The sequence below is a fragment of the Labeo rohita genome, chromosome 9 (assembly GCF_022985175.1).
Source record: "Labeo rohita strain BAU-BD-2019 chromosome 9, IGBB_LRoh.1.0, whole genome shotgun sequence".
Taxonomy (NCBI): domain Eukaryota; kingdom Metazoa; phylum Chordata; class Actinopteri; order Cypriniformes; family Cyprinidae; genus Labeo; species Labeo rohita.
Window position 1 is genome coordinate 5,859,074 of NC_066877.1, and position 22,324 is coordinate 5,881,397.

Sequence of the window (22,324 nt, forward strand, 5' to 3'; positions counted from 1 at the left end):
GTTAAAGACTATGTCACACTATGAACAATAGTAAATAGTAATCACTGCAAATAGCAAACATACCAAAGTATTATAACAAAATTATAAATTTACAAAAATATGTTAGACAAATAAAATAATAAATTTGAAGATGTATTTATAACTGTAGCCAATATAGTTGCATGAAAAAACAGGGCCCTACTTTTTCCCCAAATGGGGAAATTTTTTAAATTCCTTTTCGTTTTCATTTTTCTGGACTTCTTTTTAATGTTTAAATTTAATTTGATTAATCAAAATGTAATTAATCAGGTGTAATTAATTAAAACCATGAATCTTATACGATTTACCGTCAATTTTAAAATTTGAATTTGAATTTATCAAAAGTTAAGAAAAAATACATGTTTAGGACCCCATGAAATGTTTTAATTTTTTTTTTTTTCATCTTATGTTTTATTGTTACCAAATATGTTTTAGCATGTCTGTTTATTTGAATGCATAAAAATTTTTACATTTATATATTTATTTTAAATGGAATTCTGTGCTGTGTATTTTTTCTGGTTATCAAATGAAGGTATAAAATATTAAATAAACTGATCTTCTAGTGAAAATGATATTTTATTTTTGACAGATAAAGGGGATTTACTATTCAAATTTAAAACATGGAAGAAATATTGTGTGAAAAAAATTGTAGAATTTTTTATTAATTAATAGTAGTAGTCGTAGTAGTAGGCACGTACATTATACTGAATGGTTAATAAAGTTAAACCAAACTTTTACTTTGACGGGTTGCCGTGAATACCTGTAAATTTCTGTGTGTATATTTGACGTTTGTTTTACTCAAATGAAACAGTAAAAAACACTTAATTATTGTCCTAACCCATTCCTAACCCTTAACATACCCATTTGAAATATTTAACCTGATTTATTTCAATATATTCTATATATATTCTGGAGTTAAATTCCATTTTCTTGTAAAAAAAGACTTGTATTTTTGCAAGGCTTCAGTTTATTAGACGCAGCACAGCGATTCACGTCTGATGTGTGACACACATAGTGCAATAAACGGTAAAACAATTGCGCTACAAATTACTGTGTTTATTAGTACATTAATAAATGTAATTTTACTTGAATACAAATGTTAGTTTACAACATTCAGCAGAATAATGATCTGTTTTGCACAGCTAAATAGGCTAAATGGAGATTGCTGACACGCCTCAAACACAAGTTCACACCAGCTCTTTCATTAAAAATAAAATGGAAAGATTAAAAACGAATAGTTTTTTTTTAATGCTTGAATCAGATCTCGTCTAGATGGCGATATCACAAAAAATAGGGTCCTGGAACTGCGGTCATGAAAGTGCAGCCTCCGGGTGTGCAGGAACATACTATTGGCGTCTGCCTTATAAATATACATTTCCGGTCTCTGGTTGTTTATGGTCAAATTAATGCACAGCTTAACCCTGCGCACATTTTTGTAATTAGTTATATTTATAAAATTTAAATGTAATTGATTCAGTCTATCTTTTTACCCCATTGTAACATGGATTTCTATGGAGCACCCAAATATGAGAGCACCCAAAGGCACTGTTTGCAATTTTCGACCATTTCTGACCAGATTACCCCCCATGGTTCTGGTTACATAAAGAGGAGGGTGAATGGACGGATCACTCTGTTGGCATCAGAACACAAGTGGGGGGCTAAAGTTATTGCGCGCCAATATTACGTCTGCTTGTACTTACTGCTGCTAGTGTTGTTAGCAAACATGCTGCTTGAAGTTTTGTTCATGTATATGTATGGTCTTTTCGGCTATTTCAGAACAATGGAAGACATAAGCTCACACAAAAAACATTGCCAAAATAAGAACAATTCGGAGAGCAGCCACTTTTGTTTTAATAATGATAGCCTTAAGCCAAACACTGGATTCACCTTAGAAGTCGGGACTGGTGGAAAAACAATGTGCCCGGTACGTTTAATGATCAACATTTCGTTCAGTAGGCGGAGAGGTGGTCTTTTGTGGCTGCTCGAAAGCATTTGACCACATGAGTGTCTACACCACGAAAGCAATCCACCTTTTCGACTACCTCTGGAAGTGGTCGAAAGTGGACAAGCTCAAAACGTTTCACACCCGTTTACACCTGTATTTAGCGTTGTCCAATTGTGATCCGATCAACTAAAATGCATATTAATACCAAGAATACACAGGGCCAAACTGAATTTAGAGTCCATCACGGCAGCGCTCATCAGTTACTCAGGAAAAAGGTGGATAAACCGTACTAGTATCTATTTTCATGATACTAGTACTTTTTAGATACTAGTTTCTACTAAGTACTAGTACTTATTCATTAGCTACTAGTGTCTTTTGTAAATTTACTAGTACTTATTTTTATTAGTACTAGTAGTATCTAGTAATTCTAGCACACTATTTTCCTGTTTAATAATGTAAAGCATTGTATAAAGCGCTATATAATTAAAGGTGACTTGACTTATTCATTAGCTACTAGTGTCTTTCATAAAGTTCTTATTTGTTAGATAGTAGTACTTGTTCCAGTAGTAGTTAATATCTTCTTAAATATTACGAGTATGCATTTATTAGATAATAGTTCTTATTTATGAGATACTGGTACTTATTCAGTAGCTGCTAGTACTTATTGATTAGAAAGTTGTTCTTATTTATTAGATACTATTACTTTTTCCAATAGTATCCTTTTAAATATTACTAGTAAGCATTTTATAGGTAAAGTTTAATAGTAACATTTCGAAGAAGTACTAGTATCTTTTGAATAAACACTACTAGCTAATCAAGAAGTACTTGTATGTAACGAATAAGTACTAGTATCTATTTAATAGGTTACAGTGCCTAATGAATAAGTACTAGTATCTAATAAAAATTAGTATTTAATGAATAAATACTAGTATGTAATAAATAAGAACTTCTAATTAATAAATGAAAGTATCTATTAAATAAGTTCTAGTATCTAATAATAGGTACTGTTATCTAAAAATAAGTACTAGTACCTAATGAATAACTACTAGTACATATAAAGTATGTACTAGTCACAACTGAAATACATACTAGTTAAAATGGAATAGTCAGTCTCAATGACAGATCACCATAGAAGTCAATTGCAAAAAATTTAAATGTCACTAGTAACAATAAAACAAGTACAAGTATCTAATGAATAAGTACTACTATCTATTTAATTGGTACTAGTGTCTAACAATAAGTACTAGTATCTATAAGTACCACTTTCTAATGAATAAATATAGTGTCTATTATTTCCCTGCTGGGAAAAAAAACAAACAAAAAAAAAAAAAAAAAAAAACAGATGGTTGGCTGGTTTTAGAGGGGTTTTGGCCACTTCCTTGGCTGGCCAGGATGGTCTTAGCCAGGCTGGGAGACCAGCTAAAAACCAGCTACTTCCAGCTTAAACCAGCTAAGACCAGCCAACCAGCTTGGGCTGGTTTTAGCTGTGTTTTTTTCAGCAGGGTTAATAGGTCCTACTAATGAATGAGTACTAGTATCTAATAAATAGGAACTAGTATGTAATGAATAAGTACTAGTATCTTTTAAAAAGGTATGAGTACCCCAAGGAATAAGCTAGTAGCTAATGAACTTAATGGAAAAGATACTAAATATATATATATATATATACACACACATATATATATATATATATATATATATATATATATATATATATATACATATATATATATATACATATATATATATATACACATATATATATATATATATATACACATATATATATAACATGAAAATAGATACTAGTAAGGTTTATAAACAATGTTAAAATGGCTTGCCATAGTACGTTTGGAAATCAGTTTACACTACACCCTTTCAAAACAAAGGTCGTTGTGATAAGACGAAGTATATTTGCATATAAATTTCAATTGGCTGACTTTCTCACATCTGGTTTCATTCTGGATAGTGATTGGGCTGCTCAAACACACAAACACAACTGACGAAAAACGCACTCGGCGTGTCTTTTACGCATAAACGAAAGCGAAAATTTAAATATGCCCAAATAAACCTTAGGTTGCCTTGCAAATACTAGTATTTCAGGAAGTAAACATGTTTACACGTACCGTATTAGAAACGACGTTCGGGTGGCCAAGCTCTGCCCACCTGAGGCTCCTAAAGCGTCTTGCTAGCCGCCTGTCTTTTAAATACTTTCATTTCCAAGCTGTAATGTTTCAGGAATGAATGAGAAACGAAAGAAAAGCACAAGACACTCCTTTTGTAATGTACCTTGCTGAACAGAGAACCCGGTTTATTATTACCATTCAGCTCCATCCACAGATAATAATAATAATACAAAGCAGATTCACAAGTTGCATTTTTTTCTTTTACAGCAGCTGTTTATCACACCCCCACCCCAAACATTCCTTCCTATATGCCTCCAAAACAACCACTAAATAGCCACAAATTCTAATATATCTCTTGTTTTGCCTCACATTCCTTTGATTTGGTGTGAAGACTGGCCCCAAGGAGTCGTGTTCCTACAATACAAAAGCAGGACATACTCACCTTCGTTTTTTTTTTTTTTTTAATGACAGAAAGAAGGGTTCTTATACCACGTCAGTGAGACAACAGGGCAGACACCGCAGACAACAAGCCCCTCGATAACGCTCCGACTACAGAAATGATATCGCACTTGCCGGGGGAAAACACAACAGCGTGTGTATCACTGTAGAAAAATGTACAGTGGCTTTATTGACATACATTCCATAAGTTTACATCTGCGAGGAGGCACACCCAGTATTGCACTTCATTAAAAGTTCTGGCTCAAAACATAACCCAGAATATCAAACGAAACTGAAGTGTAGAGAGTAGCAACGTCGGAATACACATATGAAGGGTTACTGTCATTATATACAAGATTAGATAAATCGTACACTATTTTCCTCCAGCGTCACATTCTAAAGTCCTCTTATAGCTTTTTGAATCTTTAGCCGTCACACCATGATGCACTCCAAAGTGAAGGAATACTGTACAGGATTACGAAAACAAAGTCAGTTTACATACAACAATAGAATCTTAAATTTGTATTCGAGAAGCTGAAATCACGGCCCGTCCGCGTGGTCTCCGATTCCAAAATCCTCCATACTTTATTACACTTCAGTGGTCAGGAGGTGTGCAACGTTTATACAAGCCGCAGGGTTACAACGGCTGCATGCAAACACGTCACAACGTAATTTTTTTTTGTTCTTTTTTCATTCTTCAGCGTCTAAAGAGAGGGGGGAGGATGCACCCTGGAGCACAGCGGCCCGTCACAGCCCCCTCAGAATGGGACGTCCGGTGTATCTGCTCTCAGGCCGTGCTGAAGAGGGAGTCGGCCGCCACAGGAGGGTGAATATATATAGACAGAGATCATTACGGGACCCTGGCGTTTAGAAGGTATGGGCATTTCTACACACGCCGCAGCCCAGAGCGAACTCCTCTCCGGTGGGAGGATGCACCACATGCAGGGGACACTCGCTGCCTTCTAACTGTTTTCCTTTTGGTCCTGTGAGGGAAGAATAAAGAATGTTGTTGGCTTAAGACTTAAGCTTGTAATGGAACAAAGGCCTAATTCAATGGAGAAGGATGATACGTGAGTTTTAGAGGGACTTTTTAAATTGTATGAAGTGTTGTACCAGCAGGACAATGAGGCAGCTCTTCTTTAGGGACGCTGGTCATCCTCTGGAAATCATCATGACAGGCGTTGCAAAAATGCGTTGTCCCAAAGCAGAAGAACACAGCCACAGAGCAACAGTAACGACATTTATACTCCAGGAAATCAGTCCCGTGTTTGGAGCACATCTGCAACAAAAGAAAGAGATCCAAACAACCTCATTCCAAATGAGCACATTCCCTGAAATCATTACACTTTTTCTCTGTATTGCTGCGACTTGCCATTACCAACAGTCAATCGCATGAAATCAGAAACTGAAGAATCACTTCTATAATGCAAAAAGCATTAGTGAAGAAATTTCATGGGTAAATGTGTCATGAAAATAACAGTGCTGTCAAAATTAGCGTGTTAACTCGATCAATTAATTTTTCCAGTTTAACGGCGTTAAAAATATTCAACACAGTTAATGCAGGGGCAGAGTTAGGGTTGACAACCCCACTCACAACTGCTGCTTGTCTCTTTTTTTTCTTGACAAGAAGTGCATTAATTTAGTCACAGTACAGGTGACAAGGAGTTTCAGTAGAACAACAGTGAACTGGGGTCAGATGAGATGTCATATGTCAGTACACACAACTGCGGCGGCACATGCTGAAACGTGTATCATTGCATATTCATATCTGCGTCTCGTTCAGCAGCGGCAGCTCTTAAAGTAAAAGCAGCTAAATAAGCTAATAACCCAGCTGCTATAAAGTCTGTTAATCAAAGAAGAAAACAGTAACTTTCATAGCTTTAAGGATTCATCTATAATTAATTTAGTATTTAGTGTTCAATTACTATTTTAAAATTTCTGTATATTTCCTACTTGGTGAAGGGCACGGATAAATAATGGGTTTATGTGAACATTGTTTTACATTTTTTTTTTAAGTCTAATAAATGTTACAATTGATAGCACTTAATTATACTGTAATGCTGAATGGCTATAGTCAATGGAAAAAATATTATATTAAAATAATATTAAAAATATTAGGAAAAAAAGAATTTCCTAGAGACATCAGTAATATTGGTATCAGTGATACTCTCTTTCAGTCATAAAAAATATTTAACAAATATTAAAAATACACTATGTTGTTTCGATATTAATTTGAAGGTTGAATGTGAAATTATTGCAATTATTGCATTAATTAGGTGGGATCGACAGCACTAGAAAATGTTATAATTCACAATACAATTGTTTTTGTATATTTAAATTATATTATTACTTGTTTTTAATTTTTAAATAAATAATTTTTCAAATTATATTTTTAATAATAAATATATTTATATTTTAATAAACATTTTATTTTTTTATGAAATTATTTACTTACACTACTGGTCAAAAAATTGAGCAGTAAGATTTGTAAAGTTTTTATTTTTTTTTTTATTAAAAAAGAAGTCTCTTCAGAATATCAAAATTATTTGTGAAGGATCATGTGACTGGAGTAATGATGACAAAACTCAGCTTTGAAATCATAGGAATAAATTACTTTTTAAAATATATTCAAATAGAAAGCAGTTATTTTAAATAGTTACTTAAACTTAAAAATCTTACTGTTCAAAAACTTTTGACTGGTAGTGTATATGTGAAATACTTGTGTATTTACTTGTGTATAAATGGTTTCATGAGATTCACCCATGAACTTAAAAAACCATTAAGCTGATTGAAAACAGACCTGCTGATAATGCAGCCATCCCTGAGCCATTGTATCACACTCATCTCCCAAGTAAATATTTAAATTAGTAAAACTAAATCATTAGGATGTGCAGACCTCACTGGCTGAAATATAGAGCACTTTTTGGTATGCCAACACAGTAGTTTGCATCACCCTGGTTTTCTCAACAAAAAGCCGACAGGATTTTTCCATTGGCTTTTGGATTATTGCATTAAACAAATAAACAAAACTCTGATTCTTACACAATAATCTTCACAAATAAACTTCTAAAGGCAATCACCAGAAGAAAAAAGCTAAAGTTAGGCTATAAATAATAAGCCTTCAGTCTTTAGTTACTATAGTTTACAGAAGCACAAGTATGAACTCAGTGAGGCAGTAGAATAGATGAGTTTTACATGATGTTTAACATCCCCTGACAACATCTGGACTCACATTTAACATTTTCAAGAAGCATAAAAGCTTAAATCATGTGTTGAGTATTACTGATGTATATTACGGTGTCGAATACAACTTGAAAATAGCTTGAGCTTGTTTTTAACCACAGCCCTTATTTTAGGCATTTAACGAAAAGCTCATTGACCGGGGACAATGGAACTGGGTTTCTGGATATTTGGACTCATTTCTGCAGCCATTTATAGTATTAAAGGGGTCATCAGATGCCCATTTTTCACAAGTTGGTATGTTTCTTTGGGGTCTTCATGAAAATCCAGTCAAAAACAGCTACCTGTTTTGATGCATGTCTCTTTAAATGATAATGAGCTCTGCTCACCCCACCACCTCTTCTGTTTTCTTTGTGCAAAATGACTCTTATGTTCACTTTTACATGCAACTACAAAACACCAGCACTGTTTACAAGACGTTGTCACTACAGCTGCTTGAGCGTGGAGAAAGTGCTAATATATGCTAAAACGGGACGGTCTGTCAGCGGTTGTGGGCGGGGCCTGAGCAGTATGACATCACACTACTCAGAAAATCAAATCGGCTTAATAATTGAGATCTTTTAGGTTTTTTGGGAATTAAAAAAAGGAGTGAATGTGTTTTTAGTCATTGTAGGGTGGTTGTGTTCACACACTGCTATGACGCATTTATACGCAAACACCATGTAAAAGTGAATTTTGCATCCGTTGGTCCCTTTAAAAACAGAATAATAAACAAAGGTGCAAACATGACATGTGCCTCGCTTTGTTCCTGTGGTCCCACTGACCTGTGCTCTGGACACATCTGAGCACGCGCCACAGATGAGCTCACGGGGATCATAATCGTCGCCTTGTCCTGCCTCGGCATCACAGCGAGCTTCTCCCCCAAAATAGGCCTGGATGAGTCAGAAGTCACATTGTTAGCACAACAGTTGGAGAAATGGCTTCATTATGGCAGTATGTCATCTAAACAGATTACGATACGCTTGTTCTTCTTAATCTCATTTCATGCCGACATGCCAAGCAAATAGCTCTTCCACTAAAGGAGTGAGCTGCGTTTAATGTTTTTTGTCATGCATGTTTTTCTATTCTATTCAAAGTAAACAGATATCTATAAAAGGACTGTTCAATCAAATCCAGTTGTTCTTTTTCTGAAAGGTTCCACAGCCATAAAGGAAGACTGGTTGAAACCACTGTTTCTGTGCTCTGCACAAAACAAAAGACAAACAAACACTTGATCGAACCTTTTTGCACTTGAAGCAGACGTAATAAGCATATCTGTTCATGGCAAATCCAGCTGGGTTGTTGTAGAATCGAGCTCCGGACATTGTGATGGCTTCACTTTTGTGTAGTCCTTCGTACTCCAGTCTCATTAAAGCCTTTCTCCTCACATCCTCATACAGCTCTTTGATGGGGTCCAGCAAGTCTTTCAGGACAGAGTGGTTTATTTTGTTCTAAAAAGAAAAGCAAAACAGGAAGGATACATCAAAAGGCTGGCTCATGAGCTGTTAGATATCACGAGCAGGATCTAGTTAGAGGAATGAAGGAAGAGTTTAGACTGGCTTTGGTTTGTGAAGAACAGAGAATATAAATTACTGAGGACTAAATGACTGCAGAAGTCTGACCAGAGCAAAAGAAAACAAACAAAAAAAAAGAAACAAACCAAATCAAAACCAAAATCAAACCAAAATAAAATAAAATCTTACTCACTTTAACATTCTTCAAAACTACTTTTATGGAAGAAAGTCAGTCACATAGATTTAGAAAAAGATGGCGAATAAATGCCAGAATTTTCACATTCTAGATTTAGGGGGATTTAGGGGGACAAAAATAATTGTGATTTTTTTTTTAGCAATTTAAATTTTTTTTAATGTGACTTAAAATGAGATTTTTAAAAGTTTGCTGTTTTTTTTCTTTTTTTTTCCTTTTTTTTTTTTTTTTTTTTTTTTTGGCAGGGCTCCACAATTTTGCCAAAACTTTTATGAGTATATGCAATATACACAAGTCAATAGTTTAAGTAAGATTTTTTATATTTTTTTAAAAGACCTACAGCTAAAATTTTATATATATATATATATATATATATATATATATATATATATTACTATTTACAATAAAAAAATATATATATACACTGACTCCAAGCTTTTGAATGGTATAGTGTATGATGTTACAAAAGTTTTTAATTTCAGAAAAAGAAAAAAAAGTACTCAACCGTTTTAAATAATAATAATAATAATAATAATAATAATAATAATAATAATAATAATAATAATAATGTTTTTTGAACAGCAAATCAGCATATTAGAATGATTTCTAAAGGATCATGTGACACTAAAAACTGGAGTAATGATTCAGAAAATTTAGATATGATCACAGGAATAAATTACATTTTAAAATATATTCAAATAGAAAACAGTTATTTTAAATAGTACAAATATTTTACAATATTACTGCTTTTGCTGTAGTTTTGACCAAATTATTGTAATTATAAAATATTAATTATTATAATTGCTATTATTAGTATACTACTACTACTACTACTACTAATAATATACTATGAAACAAAACTAAAAACAACTGCTATTTTTATATTATTATTTCATTTTTATATTATTATATTTATTTCAAGTAAAAATCCAGTATCTTAAAGAAAAAACAATTATTATTTTAAATTACTGCACAACTGTGAAATTACAATAGCAACATTTATGTCTTAATTACTTGATTTTCAAATGTTAAACCAAGCTTTTATTTGGTGAAAAACTTTAGGGAGCCTTTATAGCTTCTCTTTTGTTGACAACAGCCAGTTCTCAGTCAGGGAAGATGGTTGGTGCAGCTTGCATTCCCAAAAAAATGTGATTATTTTCTGTAAACCGGGCTACCCTGAAACTCTGAAAACATGGATCATGAGGTCCTCAAGTGTAGATGCAGAACACACATCTAATTAATTTAACTGCAATCTTTGTAATTAGACAATCACACTACGCAACAGTGTGATTTCGATTTTATCCTGATTAATTATTCATCCTGACCTTTCACTCAAAGTGAGTCCAAACTAGCTTATTTACCTTGCAAATAGGGCAAGACATGAAGCCGAAGGTTATCCTGGGCCCAAGCCAGCGGTTCTCAAGAACTCTTCTTGTGCACTGAAGATGGAACACGTGACTGCAGTCCAGCTGCAAATAAACCAGGACACACAGTTACATGCTGATCTCTTTTATGTATGAAATTCTATATCCTCTATATGCAATCTCACGCAGTGACAGTTTTCTGCCGTACCTGGATTGCTGGGGCGGCAGACAAAGCCTCGGTGAAGCAAATCATGCACATATCGTCAGCGTCCTGTTTCAGACAGGCTGCGGTTTTGTCACAGCCATGTAAACAGGGAAGACACAGCTCTTCATTTTTGACCCCTCCACACGGGTGACCGCACGGATGAGTCTTACTGCAGGCCAGTTTTGCATACTCCTATACAGTGTTTAAAATACACCAGTGTTTATGAGACGAATGAATTCCAGTATTAAACTGTATAAAAAAAAAGAAGTATAAAATTCTGCCAAGAAGCGACATTTTGAGTGAATACCTGACAGTCTTGGTCAGAACATACACTTCCTACTGCAGACAGCTCTGTGCCGTTCCTGGTGCCACAGAAACGGCAGACATCTGAACTGCTGGATGCTGGTTTCCCTGAAGAACAGTACAATAATGCCATTTAAGCTATAACGAGCAATAACATAAATAAAACCACTAGTCAAAAAGAAGAATACTGAAAATAGGACAGGTCACAGCTGCGGCCTAGCGGTTATCACTCAAATTATGCAGGGCCTCAGGGCACAAATACCACCAGAAGTGACAAAAATGCCACAGATATTTAAACTGTTGGGCAAAAGCATCCCTGTTGTGAATTGCTCTGTTTTTTTATCTGTTACCTAACATTTAACAATTATTTCTGAATATTCTGTTCCAAGCTTGTGTAGTGATGGCTTCAGTGCTTCTGTAGACACTGTAGTGACCTGTACCTGTATTTACAGTCTCAAAGGTGAATTTAGTTGACTGTGAAAGATTAATAATATATAAACCACTAAATAAAAACAGTAAAAACACTGAATGTGAAGAAAACACTCCAAAAAATTTAAACAGCGTCTGTATTAAAATCTACAATAAGACTTTGTACATTACTTACAACTACTTTTGTATAATATTTGATTTTATATCCAACAGGCATAACTCCTTTGAGAACTTAATTTACTTTTAAATTTATTAGGGATGTAAGGATATTAACAATATTGTGATATTGCAATATCAAAACGATATCTTGATATCATCGCGATCACATGATGATATGAAACAATACGTTTTCCGGGCAAGAGCAATTTTTAAAATATATTTAAACATCTTATTCTAACATAAAATGTCTTTGAAGTTGTGTTTTGGACCATTATGCTTCGACACAATATCTGTCAAACAAACTAAAACCGAAAGTGCGCAGTATGGCTTAATCCCTTCATCATGTCTGTTTTCGCTGCATGTTTCAAAGTGAAGAGGACCCTTCAGACGATCAGCTCGTGATCTGGTGTTTTCTGCGTCTCAGAACGGCTCTGTTCACAGTGAATGAATGCAGTGAACTCGTTTATTGCATGTGCTGTGAGTTTAGTGCGCATCTAGGAACACAACGGCCACCTGTTATGCTGTATTTTCATGGCAGATGATTACAGCATTTCACTTGATTTGTAGTGAGACAATTTTGTAAGCCTGTTTTCACTGAAGCTGGAGTTTTACTTCAAAATAAAAGTTTATAAGAGCAGTATAAATTGCTGACAACTAGCGGTTTAAATGGGTAACGTTACTGCAGTCCAAATTCAAAACATTTCTTTCAAGTGTAGAAATTAGGAAAGAAATATTGTAATTTCCCTTTAACTTTAAAAATTTACAAAATTTTCAATTTCCTCCAATTGTCTTTTTTTTTTTTTTCTCAATATCGCAATAAATATTGTATTGTGAACTTCATGTGAGCTTTATCACAATATTATCGTATTGTGAGATTTTGATATCGCTATCCCTAACATTTATCTGACAACTTGCATTGCATTTAATGTACACTTTTCATTAGTTCCTGCCCTTCCTGGTAATCAAACCCATGAATTTGGCGTAACTAGCGCCATGCTCTACTGTTTGAAAAATAAAGCTCTAAAAATATCTTGAGGGCAAATACGGTCTCTTAAAGGGAACACCAGGTATTAAGACATTTATGGCTCAATATAACGTAAATGATGTCTCTTACTGAAATATGTAGTAGAATACCCATTAAAGATTTACATTATTTAAAAAAAAAACTCACATTGTTTTATACATATTTTGGACTATGGGGGGCACCATTATTTCAATGACTGAAATGGGTGCACTCGGTGAACTACTGGCACTACTGGTGCTATTTTTACCGTGACACAACTCTGAAAATAAAATACTGATATGATGACCACAGCTTACAGGTGGTGATAGATATATAAGCGTAGGCTTAAAGCATCAATTTTTCCCCTCAAGGAGTCTAAACACCCCGGATATCGATTGAAATCCACGCTGATAAACTCTTTCAGTGGCTGCGGCGTCAAGACAAGTGTTGCATGTTTACATCATGCCAGGATGACATCTAGCGTTTCTTGTCTCTGCCATTTGTAAGCTCTTTCAGTAGCTGTAATTGACTAAAAGCCTCAAAAGCAACAGGGCTAAAGAGTAGAGAACAAAGACGCGAGCCTTTAGGAAGTTTTATTCGTCCACAGCCATCTTCCCATTCTTTTCTCCTTTTTAAGCCAAGTGGATTTTGAATGCAGCTTTCAAAAGACGAAAAAATAGCCGATTAATATTTTCTATGTTTGATACAATCACACCGTCGTGATTAGAACGTTCAGTGTGTCATATCATCAGCTGCTAAATTTAAATCTGCATTCGCTGGCTAGTGCTGTGGCAGATACAGACCCGTTTTTACAGCCCTGAGCATTACAACCAATTATACACAATGCTGTTGAGCTTACGAAGGCAATGACCAATAAGAGGTGTTCAGATGAGTCATCGTTAAAATGTTGGTGTTTCTTTACTCGCTCACTGACTGAATACCTCCTTCAGACGAATTCTCTCACCAGAAACGAAGTGCAACTGTGTATGAATTTGCAAGTAAGGCATTTCATAGTGTAAACAGCTTAAGTGGTTTTAATTGGAGTTTTTGAAAGTGCTTGAACTCTAGACTGTCAGTAATGTAAATGTTCTTTGCTTTCTCTCTGCACAAATAAAGTGTTATGATTAGTAGCCTAACTTACAATGTTTTTATTCACATTAACTTTCAATGTCAAACTCACATTAAATATAAAGTCAGTCATATTAAAAATGTGTTATGGCATGACACCCATATCTGTTACGTAAGTAAACAGACAGGTTTTTTCTGCATAGTTAACAGATTACATTATTAGGTTACTTTGACCACCACCCACTATTGATCAACTAACATAATCTGTAAAGGTGAGAATAGAGATATTTCATGATATAGTTCATGCGTTTGGGTATCTTTTGAATAAAAAGGAAAAAAATAAAATAAAACAAGTGCTGTTGTGGCTGTTGTGGGTCACATGACGACACCCCCCCCACTCGTGACGCCCCTGCCTCTTCTTATCGCTAGTAAAGCAGTGAAGACTTCCATCGCTTCTTTTGCCCTTTGACTAAAATTACAACCAAAAGCTGCACAATGTGGTATTATGTGTGTATTTTACAGTATTTTATTGTCTGAGTTGTGTTGTGGTAAAAATAACAACGTGTAGCACCAGTAGCCCACTGACTGCAACCATTTTACATCAAAAATAATGACACCTCCATAGTCCAAAATGTGTATAAAACAATGTGGATTTTTTAAATAAGGTAAATCTTTCATAGGTTTTCTAGGTTTCTACAGATTTCAGTAAGAAACATCATTTACATTACATTAAGCCATACAAGTCTTCATATCCAGAGTTCCCTTTAATAAAAGGAAAACTGCAGTGTTTATATGGTCCCATTTGGAACATTTCCATTTCCCCTTCTTCTCCTCAGCATGATCCGTTTTCTCACTACATTATTAAACATTATTACAGAATGAGGAAGTCACCTGTGTGCTCACGGAACTCCACCATGGCCTTCATGGTCTTAGAATCGGCCAATGCCATGAGCCAAAAGAGTTTGGTTCGACCACATCCTTCATGTAGGTCCACTTTAATGGCCTCTTCCTCCTCCTTAAAGACCTGCACACACCATGAAATGTTTTAGAAGAAACTTAAATTAACCCTATTTCTGATTTCAACTTTACATAATGATTCCCCATAATAATTTCACTAATAATTCTTGTAGTACTTTTATAAAAGCAACAAGTATAGAAGCACCAATTCTATTTTTTTTCCAAGTACCATTTATTATAGTAAACCTGTCTCCAGTATGTATTTTTCACAACTTGACATCATTTGAACATCCAGCCCGTTATTACACAATTTGTGATTGTAACCCTAGTTATGGATTATATTTGATCCACATGATGATTAGATACGTGTGGGCATTCACGTTCACCTGTCTCTGGTGGGTCCGAGTGCGGCGGTGGAGATGGAGGAAGCGGTCGCAGTCGGTGCACAGGTTTCCACATGCATTACACAGAATGATGGCTGCCGTCTCCCCGTCGTCATGGTTATCACACATGGGCTGCGAACGAAACATCAGGGTGAAGAGGTAAAGAGCTCATTCTCACCAGAAGGACTTAATGTACTATTGCACTGATTGTGCTTTATTGCACCCCAGAGGCCTATTAGACCCAATGTGTCGTACCATCTGCTTCTGCTGCCCGTCCTTGCCCATCCAGCGACCTGAAGACAGCCGGTCCACATGGTCCTGATCCAGCACGCATAGAGAGGCCAATGCGAGCCACAGCTGAAGAGAGGAAGTGGATTTTAAACCAGTTTTTACACGTTTCCAAGTTTATCCATGACTGTGGGAGCCCTAATAGTAATTAAGTGATATTCCATTTCAATCTGCTGCTGACCTGTATAAGATCACATGACTGGTAAACCCCACCCACCAATCATCTCTGATTCCCAAGCTGAAGGATTCTGAGTAATACTGACCCAGTTGGCAAATGTTCAGTTGTGACAGATGAAGTGAGTGCACTGAGTCATACCCGAGTGGTGGCGATGCAGCGCACTGGACAGCGATGCTCCTCTTCCATCTTAGTGAGCGCAATGATGGTCTCAGCAATAGCGTTCTTAGTCACCCTGGACCAGGCATCAGAAAGGTGGCCCTGGGGTAAAAAGACACTTAAATGATGAAGGAGCATTTCTCTAAACGCATTAAAACATATCTGCAGGAGATAAAGTTACGCAGTACAAGATTATACATAATACAGCAAATCTGCTTCATATTGTTAAGACAGTAATGGTGTTCAGGATAAGGCCATCATTACTCACAGCAGCCATGTCTTTGACAAGTTTAATGATAATCTCAGCGATCTGAGGCGGAGTCGAGCCCTTCATCCACCAGTGACTAATTCCACGCCGAATGTAGCTGCACAAACAGACAAAAATATAATATATTAAATATATATTTCTAAAATATATATTTCCTTAAAAAACAGTCTGCTGATTTTGGAAAAAACGTCTAATATTACTTAATTTGATTATGCTGAGTACAAAAATAAGAATTTCAACAAAGATTTTCATATAAAAGATATATATATAAAAAAAAAAAAAACTACAAATAATGATTTTACAAACGTGATTTTATATATGTCAAAAGCATATTAAATGCAAGTAAAGTGTTTACTTTACTGTGTCAAATAAATAAATAAATAAAATATCAAAACGAAATGAAATAATGTTACATCATCATTCAGGGTAAATTAAAACAAAAACAAAAAAAATTAATTACACATTTTAAATGATTAAAAAGTTCTTGCTGACAAATAGGTAAAACCTGGTGGTTTGAAGAATACTGGCCAAGATTGGTAAAGCCTTAAAATGACAATTAATTAGTACTGAGGCTGCACAGTGACCCTTAAATGACAACTAATTATTTTTGTTCTAAACATGCTTGACAACATTTTTTTCAGTCTGTGATTTACTGTCTTTACTTTCTACATGTCTTCTATAAATCATTGCAAAAAAGTATGATAGTCATAATTTTTTGTTCCAAAAAAAATAAATTAATTAAACATGACACATTCTAATGTACAGAAATAAATTTAAGCTGTATTAAACTTATGTTTTGTTGCTTGAAAACCCCCATTTCTTTTCTGACCCATAAATTTATGAATCAGCTTTACTGCACTTATCAAAATTGGCAGTAAAATGTCAAATGTTTTGAATGACAAAAAGAAGTATTCAAAACGTATCATTTAACAAAATCTACAAGAGTGGAAAAGGTGAAAATCAGGATTTGACATATAATGTTCTACTAAAGCTCCTCGTCACCTGTACCTTTCCTTTAAATATTTTTAATGCCGTTAAACTTGAAAAATTAATCGCCTGTGTTCACATGCTAATTTTGACAGCATTTAAAAAAAAACACTATTTCTAAATCAACTGCCCAAAATGAGTAAGAAATAAGTATTGGCACATGCAAGCAAGCTGACCTTGAGTTGAAGATCATGGGTAGGGTGACTGTTGTGACTCCTTTGCCTGCAGCCATGCCAGCTGTGCCAACTATAGTGGTGCCCTTCGCCTTAAGCTGCACAGTGAGGGCCTTAGCTATGCAGCCCAGAAACATATCTAAAATGCCCAGCTTGGTCCAGTCGCTCTTCTCGGTGGAGTGGATGATGTCACTGATGTCTGCTGGTGGAAGCGCCTTTACGCCGATGACGCTGGCCAGGCGCATGGGAGTGACCTCAGGAAGAACACGTCTGAGCAGTGACGTCACCTGCGTGACAAGAACAGTGTTGCTTTCAAGATCCAGATTCTAGAAAGTCAAGATCAAGAATAATCTTCATAATGCATTCACAAACCTGTCTCTGAACGCGTGGTGAGGCAGTGTGAAGTAGGGAGAAGAGGTCTTGCAGTAGGGTGAGCTGCTGGGCTAGGTACTGCCGGCCGACGTTAGATCCACTCAAGGCCAGCACCATAGACAACAGCTCAAAGCAGTAAGCGTCAGAGGAGGCGTCGTCATCACTGGGCTGAGAGTTTGCGTTCTCCTTGCTGGAAATGGCATGCTCCCATTCCTCCCGCACTCGCGTGGCCTCCATACGGATGGCCTGGACAATATGAGCACAAACCTGAGGAGACAAACGGTTAGGAGTTGAGTAACTGGCATTTTAAGAGAGGCAATTTGTAGAGACAGGAATTGGCTTGCTGTCTACTGCCTAAAATGAAACCTCATTAGTAATGGATGCAGTACACTCTACGAAAAGCACAGGAGACTGGACTCACAATTTGCTTAAGTCTGATGTCACACACCACTGTATGAATCAGTGTCTGGGATGCTGTGAGCCCACAGACTGTAGTGTTCACTTTTTTTATAAATCTTAGCCTAAATATGTGCTATAAATAAAAAATGCTCATTAATGGTTGTTGAGATTCTGAACTGAGTATTCCCACAGTGGCTTGGACACAGAAACAGTATTTTATACGTAGGGCCCTATGATTGGACGGAATTGTGGAATCTAGTCATAAAAATGGAATTTACTGTATAACACGGAATATCAAGGAATTTGCCAAATTTTGGATGAATAAATTAAAAGTAGGTCAGTACACTTAAATCAAAAAACTATATGGACTCGTGTCTGTGAATATTAAGCCGCAAAAAAAACTGTTTAAATTTGAAACCTGCATGTTCTGTGTGTCCGTGTGAATGAATGCCACAGACACGTGGTTTCATTTACTGCACATACTGAAGCACGTGTGATGCTCACGGTATTTTCAGTCTCTGCCGCCTCAATATGAGTAGATAAACACATAAACATTCTCTAGAACTGTTCTGAGAGTCACTTTATGAGCATTTTACTGTTTCTTTTGAGAAAAACATTCATATATCATATAGAAACCAAAACCTAAAGGTCTTCATGAGAAGCCTTCAAAATGAAAGTTTGATTTGACTATTACTAAGTGTAATGATAATATTACTACTACTACTAATAAAATTATTACTAAAACATTGTTTTTTTTAAGGAATATTTATTAGAAAAATTACTTACCAGAATGTATTAACCAGAAAAAAAATGTAATTACATAAACTATTTTTGAATGATAAAAATGTATAAATAAAAAAATAAAGAAATACATACATGCATACATTAAATAATACATTTTTTAAATAAATAATTAGAGATGTTTTTGATTATTAAAATGGAATCCAGAAAATTAAGAGTTTTCTATTTTTGAGATTTTTGAGAATTTGAGGGAGAAAAAAACATTTCATAGGCCTTTTAATAAACTGTTGTTAAATTGTGTAAGTTTCATGATTTCAGTTAATTAGACAATTTTTTTTTATTAAACCATTAAAGCAAAGTGTAAAGAAATTAAAAGAGAAACAAATGGAATGCAAAAAAACAAACAAACAAACAAAAAAAAAAAAACTGAATTTGGAAAAAAATAAAATAGATTTCATAGACCCCTAGACATGTCATTTGATAAGCAGATTGATTTTAAAAGAGTTTGGTGTTTGTCTTATCTCAAAAAACAACAAATGACACTGTAGAGTTCCGACCATATGCGTATGCATATTTTTAAATCAAATTTGAGATTGCATGGAAATTTTTGTGACTAGACCATATGTGACTGTCAGTTCAGATATGATGTGCTATAAACAAAAATACAAGAGTGAGGTAAGAATTACCAAAATGTTAACCTTGAAACACTGTTTTTGTAAAATGTCTGGTTACCAATGTTTACGTCCTAAACATTTTTTTTTTATAACGGTTATAAAATATTATATAATTAGCCCTAGAAAACTTACTATGCTTTTTTTCCAAAAATACTCGTGGCCAGTTATTTTGTCTATTCATACAGCCATTATTTATTCATTTTACCATGGTAAATAACACTCTTATAAAGCACAAATATTGCACAAACTATTTTTGCTGATTTTTTGGATATTTTTAGTACATTTATAATCAACTCTTCAATCAATTTATCTTAGATGGAAGCTTGGTTTTTGATGGCGTTACCTGTTTCTGAAGGTTGGTCAGTTTGCTCCTGCTGAAAATAATGCCAACCATGTGCTCCTTCAAGTCTGCATCAGATGGAGCCTAAAGACAAAACATTTGTAACATCATTTTACAATTCATCTTAAGCTTCAGCACTTGACATAAAATTGAGCAGTGATTATAACGAGCCACCAAACACAACAGATGCTGGTACTGACCTTGTCTTCACCCTCAGGTGAGGAGAGCAGGTTTTTCTCTTCTTGTTCTGGTGTTGGTTCTGCATCCCCACAAATGAGTTTTCCAAACACCTACAAAAACACATAAAAATGACTTTTGAATTTCATAAACAATACCTGTGAACGAGTGTTTTACACTGCAGCACTTACATACAATGATACTGACACTGATAATTCAACAATACTGCGGTTTGTGCTTTTGCGACCTGTTTGAGATGGTTTTGGGCTCACCTGTGACGTAATGAGGCGGAAGACACGCAGCGTCTCAGCCTCACAGTTCTTCTGCTGAGCTACACTGGCTGATATCTGCCCAGCAATCTTGATGCTCTCGCCCTCCTTCCAGCCAAGCACTTTGACCTGCCGCACCCTAAGCGTGTTCTCAGGACCCTTAAGCTCGATCTTAATCACATGGTGGTCTCCTCCAGGCAGCTCGCTAGTCACCCAACCCATGTGTCTTGAGTCCAAGTCAATCTGAGACAACAAAAAGTTAATTCAGTGAAACAATCCTGAAGAGACTACTGCTCTGGTGATCTACATTTTCATGCAGACATGCTTTGATAAGCATTTTGGTTGTTGGTCTGTCATTTAAATCCCACCTGTTTGATTCTGCAGAGATCTTCCACAGCCTTCCCACAAAGGAATATCATTGACGTGACTTTATTCTGACAGAACACAAAGTTATATAAATCACTAGCTGTTTACAGATACATGTATAAATATTACAAAACAATTAATGCAAACTAGAAAATTGTCAGAGAAAATGTCATATCCGAAGGTCTGGTTATATAGGCCTTATGCACTTTGAATACTTCCTAAAATCTATACAGAATTAACAGTTGGCCAACAAAGAAACAAACTCACTCCAATGTCACGAGAGTTGTCAACATGGACAGAGACATATGACGCATTGATGCCTTTCACACAGCTGATAGTGATGCTCTTTGTTTTGTTCTTATCTTCATCTCCAGACTCCCAGAACGTCTCAGTGGAGCCATCAGTCAGGCTGCCGATCATGGCTGGTCGGCTGGACGTTTTAATGTCCACCACGCTGGTCAGATCTTTCAGGCAGGTCACCACACAAAGTTCCTGCAATACATGTAAAATGTATACCTTGATTGCAGTGAAAGCCTATTTAGCTAAAAGCTTCCGCCAAATGCATCTATGTAAAAGCAACAGGAAATAAAGTCTTTCCCACCTGACTAATCGCTTCATATCCTGACTGTACACTGATGTTAAAACTCTCCTCGCTGTCCCCATCATCTGATTTGGACAGGATGTTGTTGATGTGGTGAAATACGTTACTCTGGTGCAGGAACTGATGATCTGACTGTTTGAATTTAAGACTCCAACACCTGGTAAAACAGCCAAACACTAGATTATTAAACTTTCGAAGACGTTAGTTGTGCTTGCATGTGCAAAATTTGCATCACTTTTTTTTAAATATGTTTCTATGAACAGGCAGAAGATACCTCAGGGCCATCTGCTGAAGTGAGCTTCCACTGGGAAGTGACATCATGAGGTCAGAGATGGTCTGCAGCAGACGGTGGAAAGTGTGGGGCAATGGGTGAGCCGCCTCTCCTGCGATGAGAATGTCAGACAGGGGGTGCTCACAGACACCTAAATCCTTCTCCTGCAAAAAAAAAAAAAAAAAACCTGTGTCAGAAAAATCCTGAATAGGAACTTACTAATAAACCATTAGTGTTGTCATAAGGCCAAACCTGCTCGAGGTTCTCCTTGTTTCCTTTGTTCTCTTCATCCTCCTCTTCTTCCGTCTCAAAGGGAGACGGAGTTAGAGACGCCACAAAGTGCCACAGGATGTCGTGGAGGGAGGTGGTCTGAGTAACGTTGCACAGCAGCCAATTAAAAGCCTGAGAAGGAAATGCACAACAAAAGGTTTGTTAAGAGTTCCAAGAACTTCTGACCAATACAGTTCCATTACTTGAATGATTGTAATACATCACTTAACAGCAACTGCACTCACAAAAGGCATTAAATAAAAAAAAGGATTTAAAAATAGCTAGACTAACTAAAAACAAAAATTACATTTACTAAATAGCTTTTTTTTTACTGTATTTACATCCACTATAGAATTTTCCTTATTCTGTGTTTTTTTTTTTAATTTGCATGACTTTTCCAGATAATCAAATTTTTTAAATTCCTTTTCAGGATTTCCATGATTGTGGGAACCCATAATTAATTCATAGCT

The 22,324-nt window shown here is 35.6% G+C and overlaps 1 protein-coding gene across 17 annotated transcripts in view; it reads right to left on the bottom strand.

Annotated features, from left to right (window-relative positions):
• Positions 1-4,257: 4,257 nt before the first annotated feature.
• Positions 4,258-22,324, bottom strand: part of mycbp2 (MYC binding protein 2) — a 119,518-nt gene continuing 101,451 nt past the window's right edge. For all 17 annotated transcript variants that reach the window (XM_051119863.1, XM_051119872.1, XM_051119857.1 and 14 more), the window contains 22 exons: positions 21,837-21,986; positions 21,588-21,748; positions 21,314-21,470; positions 20,980-21,204; positions 20,715-20,780; positions 20,350-20,589; positions 20,101-20,190; positions 19,904-19,984; positions 17,747-18,013; positions 17,378-17,661; positions 16,215-16,311; positions 15,929-16,048; positions 15,580-15,681; positions 15,328-15,456; positions 14,876-15,008; positions 11,330-11,433; positions 11,026-11,214; positions 10,815-10,922; positions 8,988-9,197; positions 8,532-8,639; positions 5,641-5,806; positions 4,258-5,510 (listed from right to left, as the gene is read on the bottom strand). In XM_051119863.1, coding sequence (XP_050975820.1) covers positions 5,395-5,510; positions 5,641-5,806; positions 8,532-8,639; positions 8,988-9,197; positions 10,815-10,922; positions 11,026-11,214; positions 11,330-11,433; positions 14,876-15,008; positions 15,328-15,456; positions 15,580-15,681; positions 15,929-16,048; positions 16,215-16,311; positions 17,378-17,661; positions 17,747-18,013; positions 19,904-19,984; positions 20,101-20,190; positions 20,350-20,589; positions 20,715-20,780; positions 20,980-21,204; positions 21,314-21,470; positions 21,588-21,748; positions 21,837-21,986 — 3,303 coding nt within the window. In that variant the 3' untranslated portion in view covers positions 4,258-5,394. The remainder of the gene's footprint in view (positions 5,511-5,640; positions 5,807-8,531; positions 8,640-8,987; positions 9,198-10,814; positions 10,923-11,025; positions 11,215-11,329; positions 11,434-14,875; positions 15,009-15,327; positions 15,457-15,579; positions 15,682-15,928; positions 16,049-16,214; positions 16,312-17,377; positions 17,662-17,746; positions 18,014-19,903; positions 19,985-20,100; positions 20,191-20,349; positions 20,590-20,714; positions 20,781-20,979; positions 21,205-21,313; positions 21,471-21,587; positions 21,749-21,836; positions 21,987-22,324) is intronic.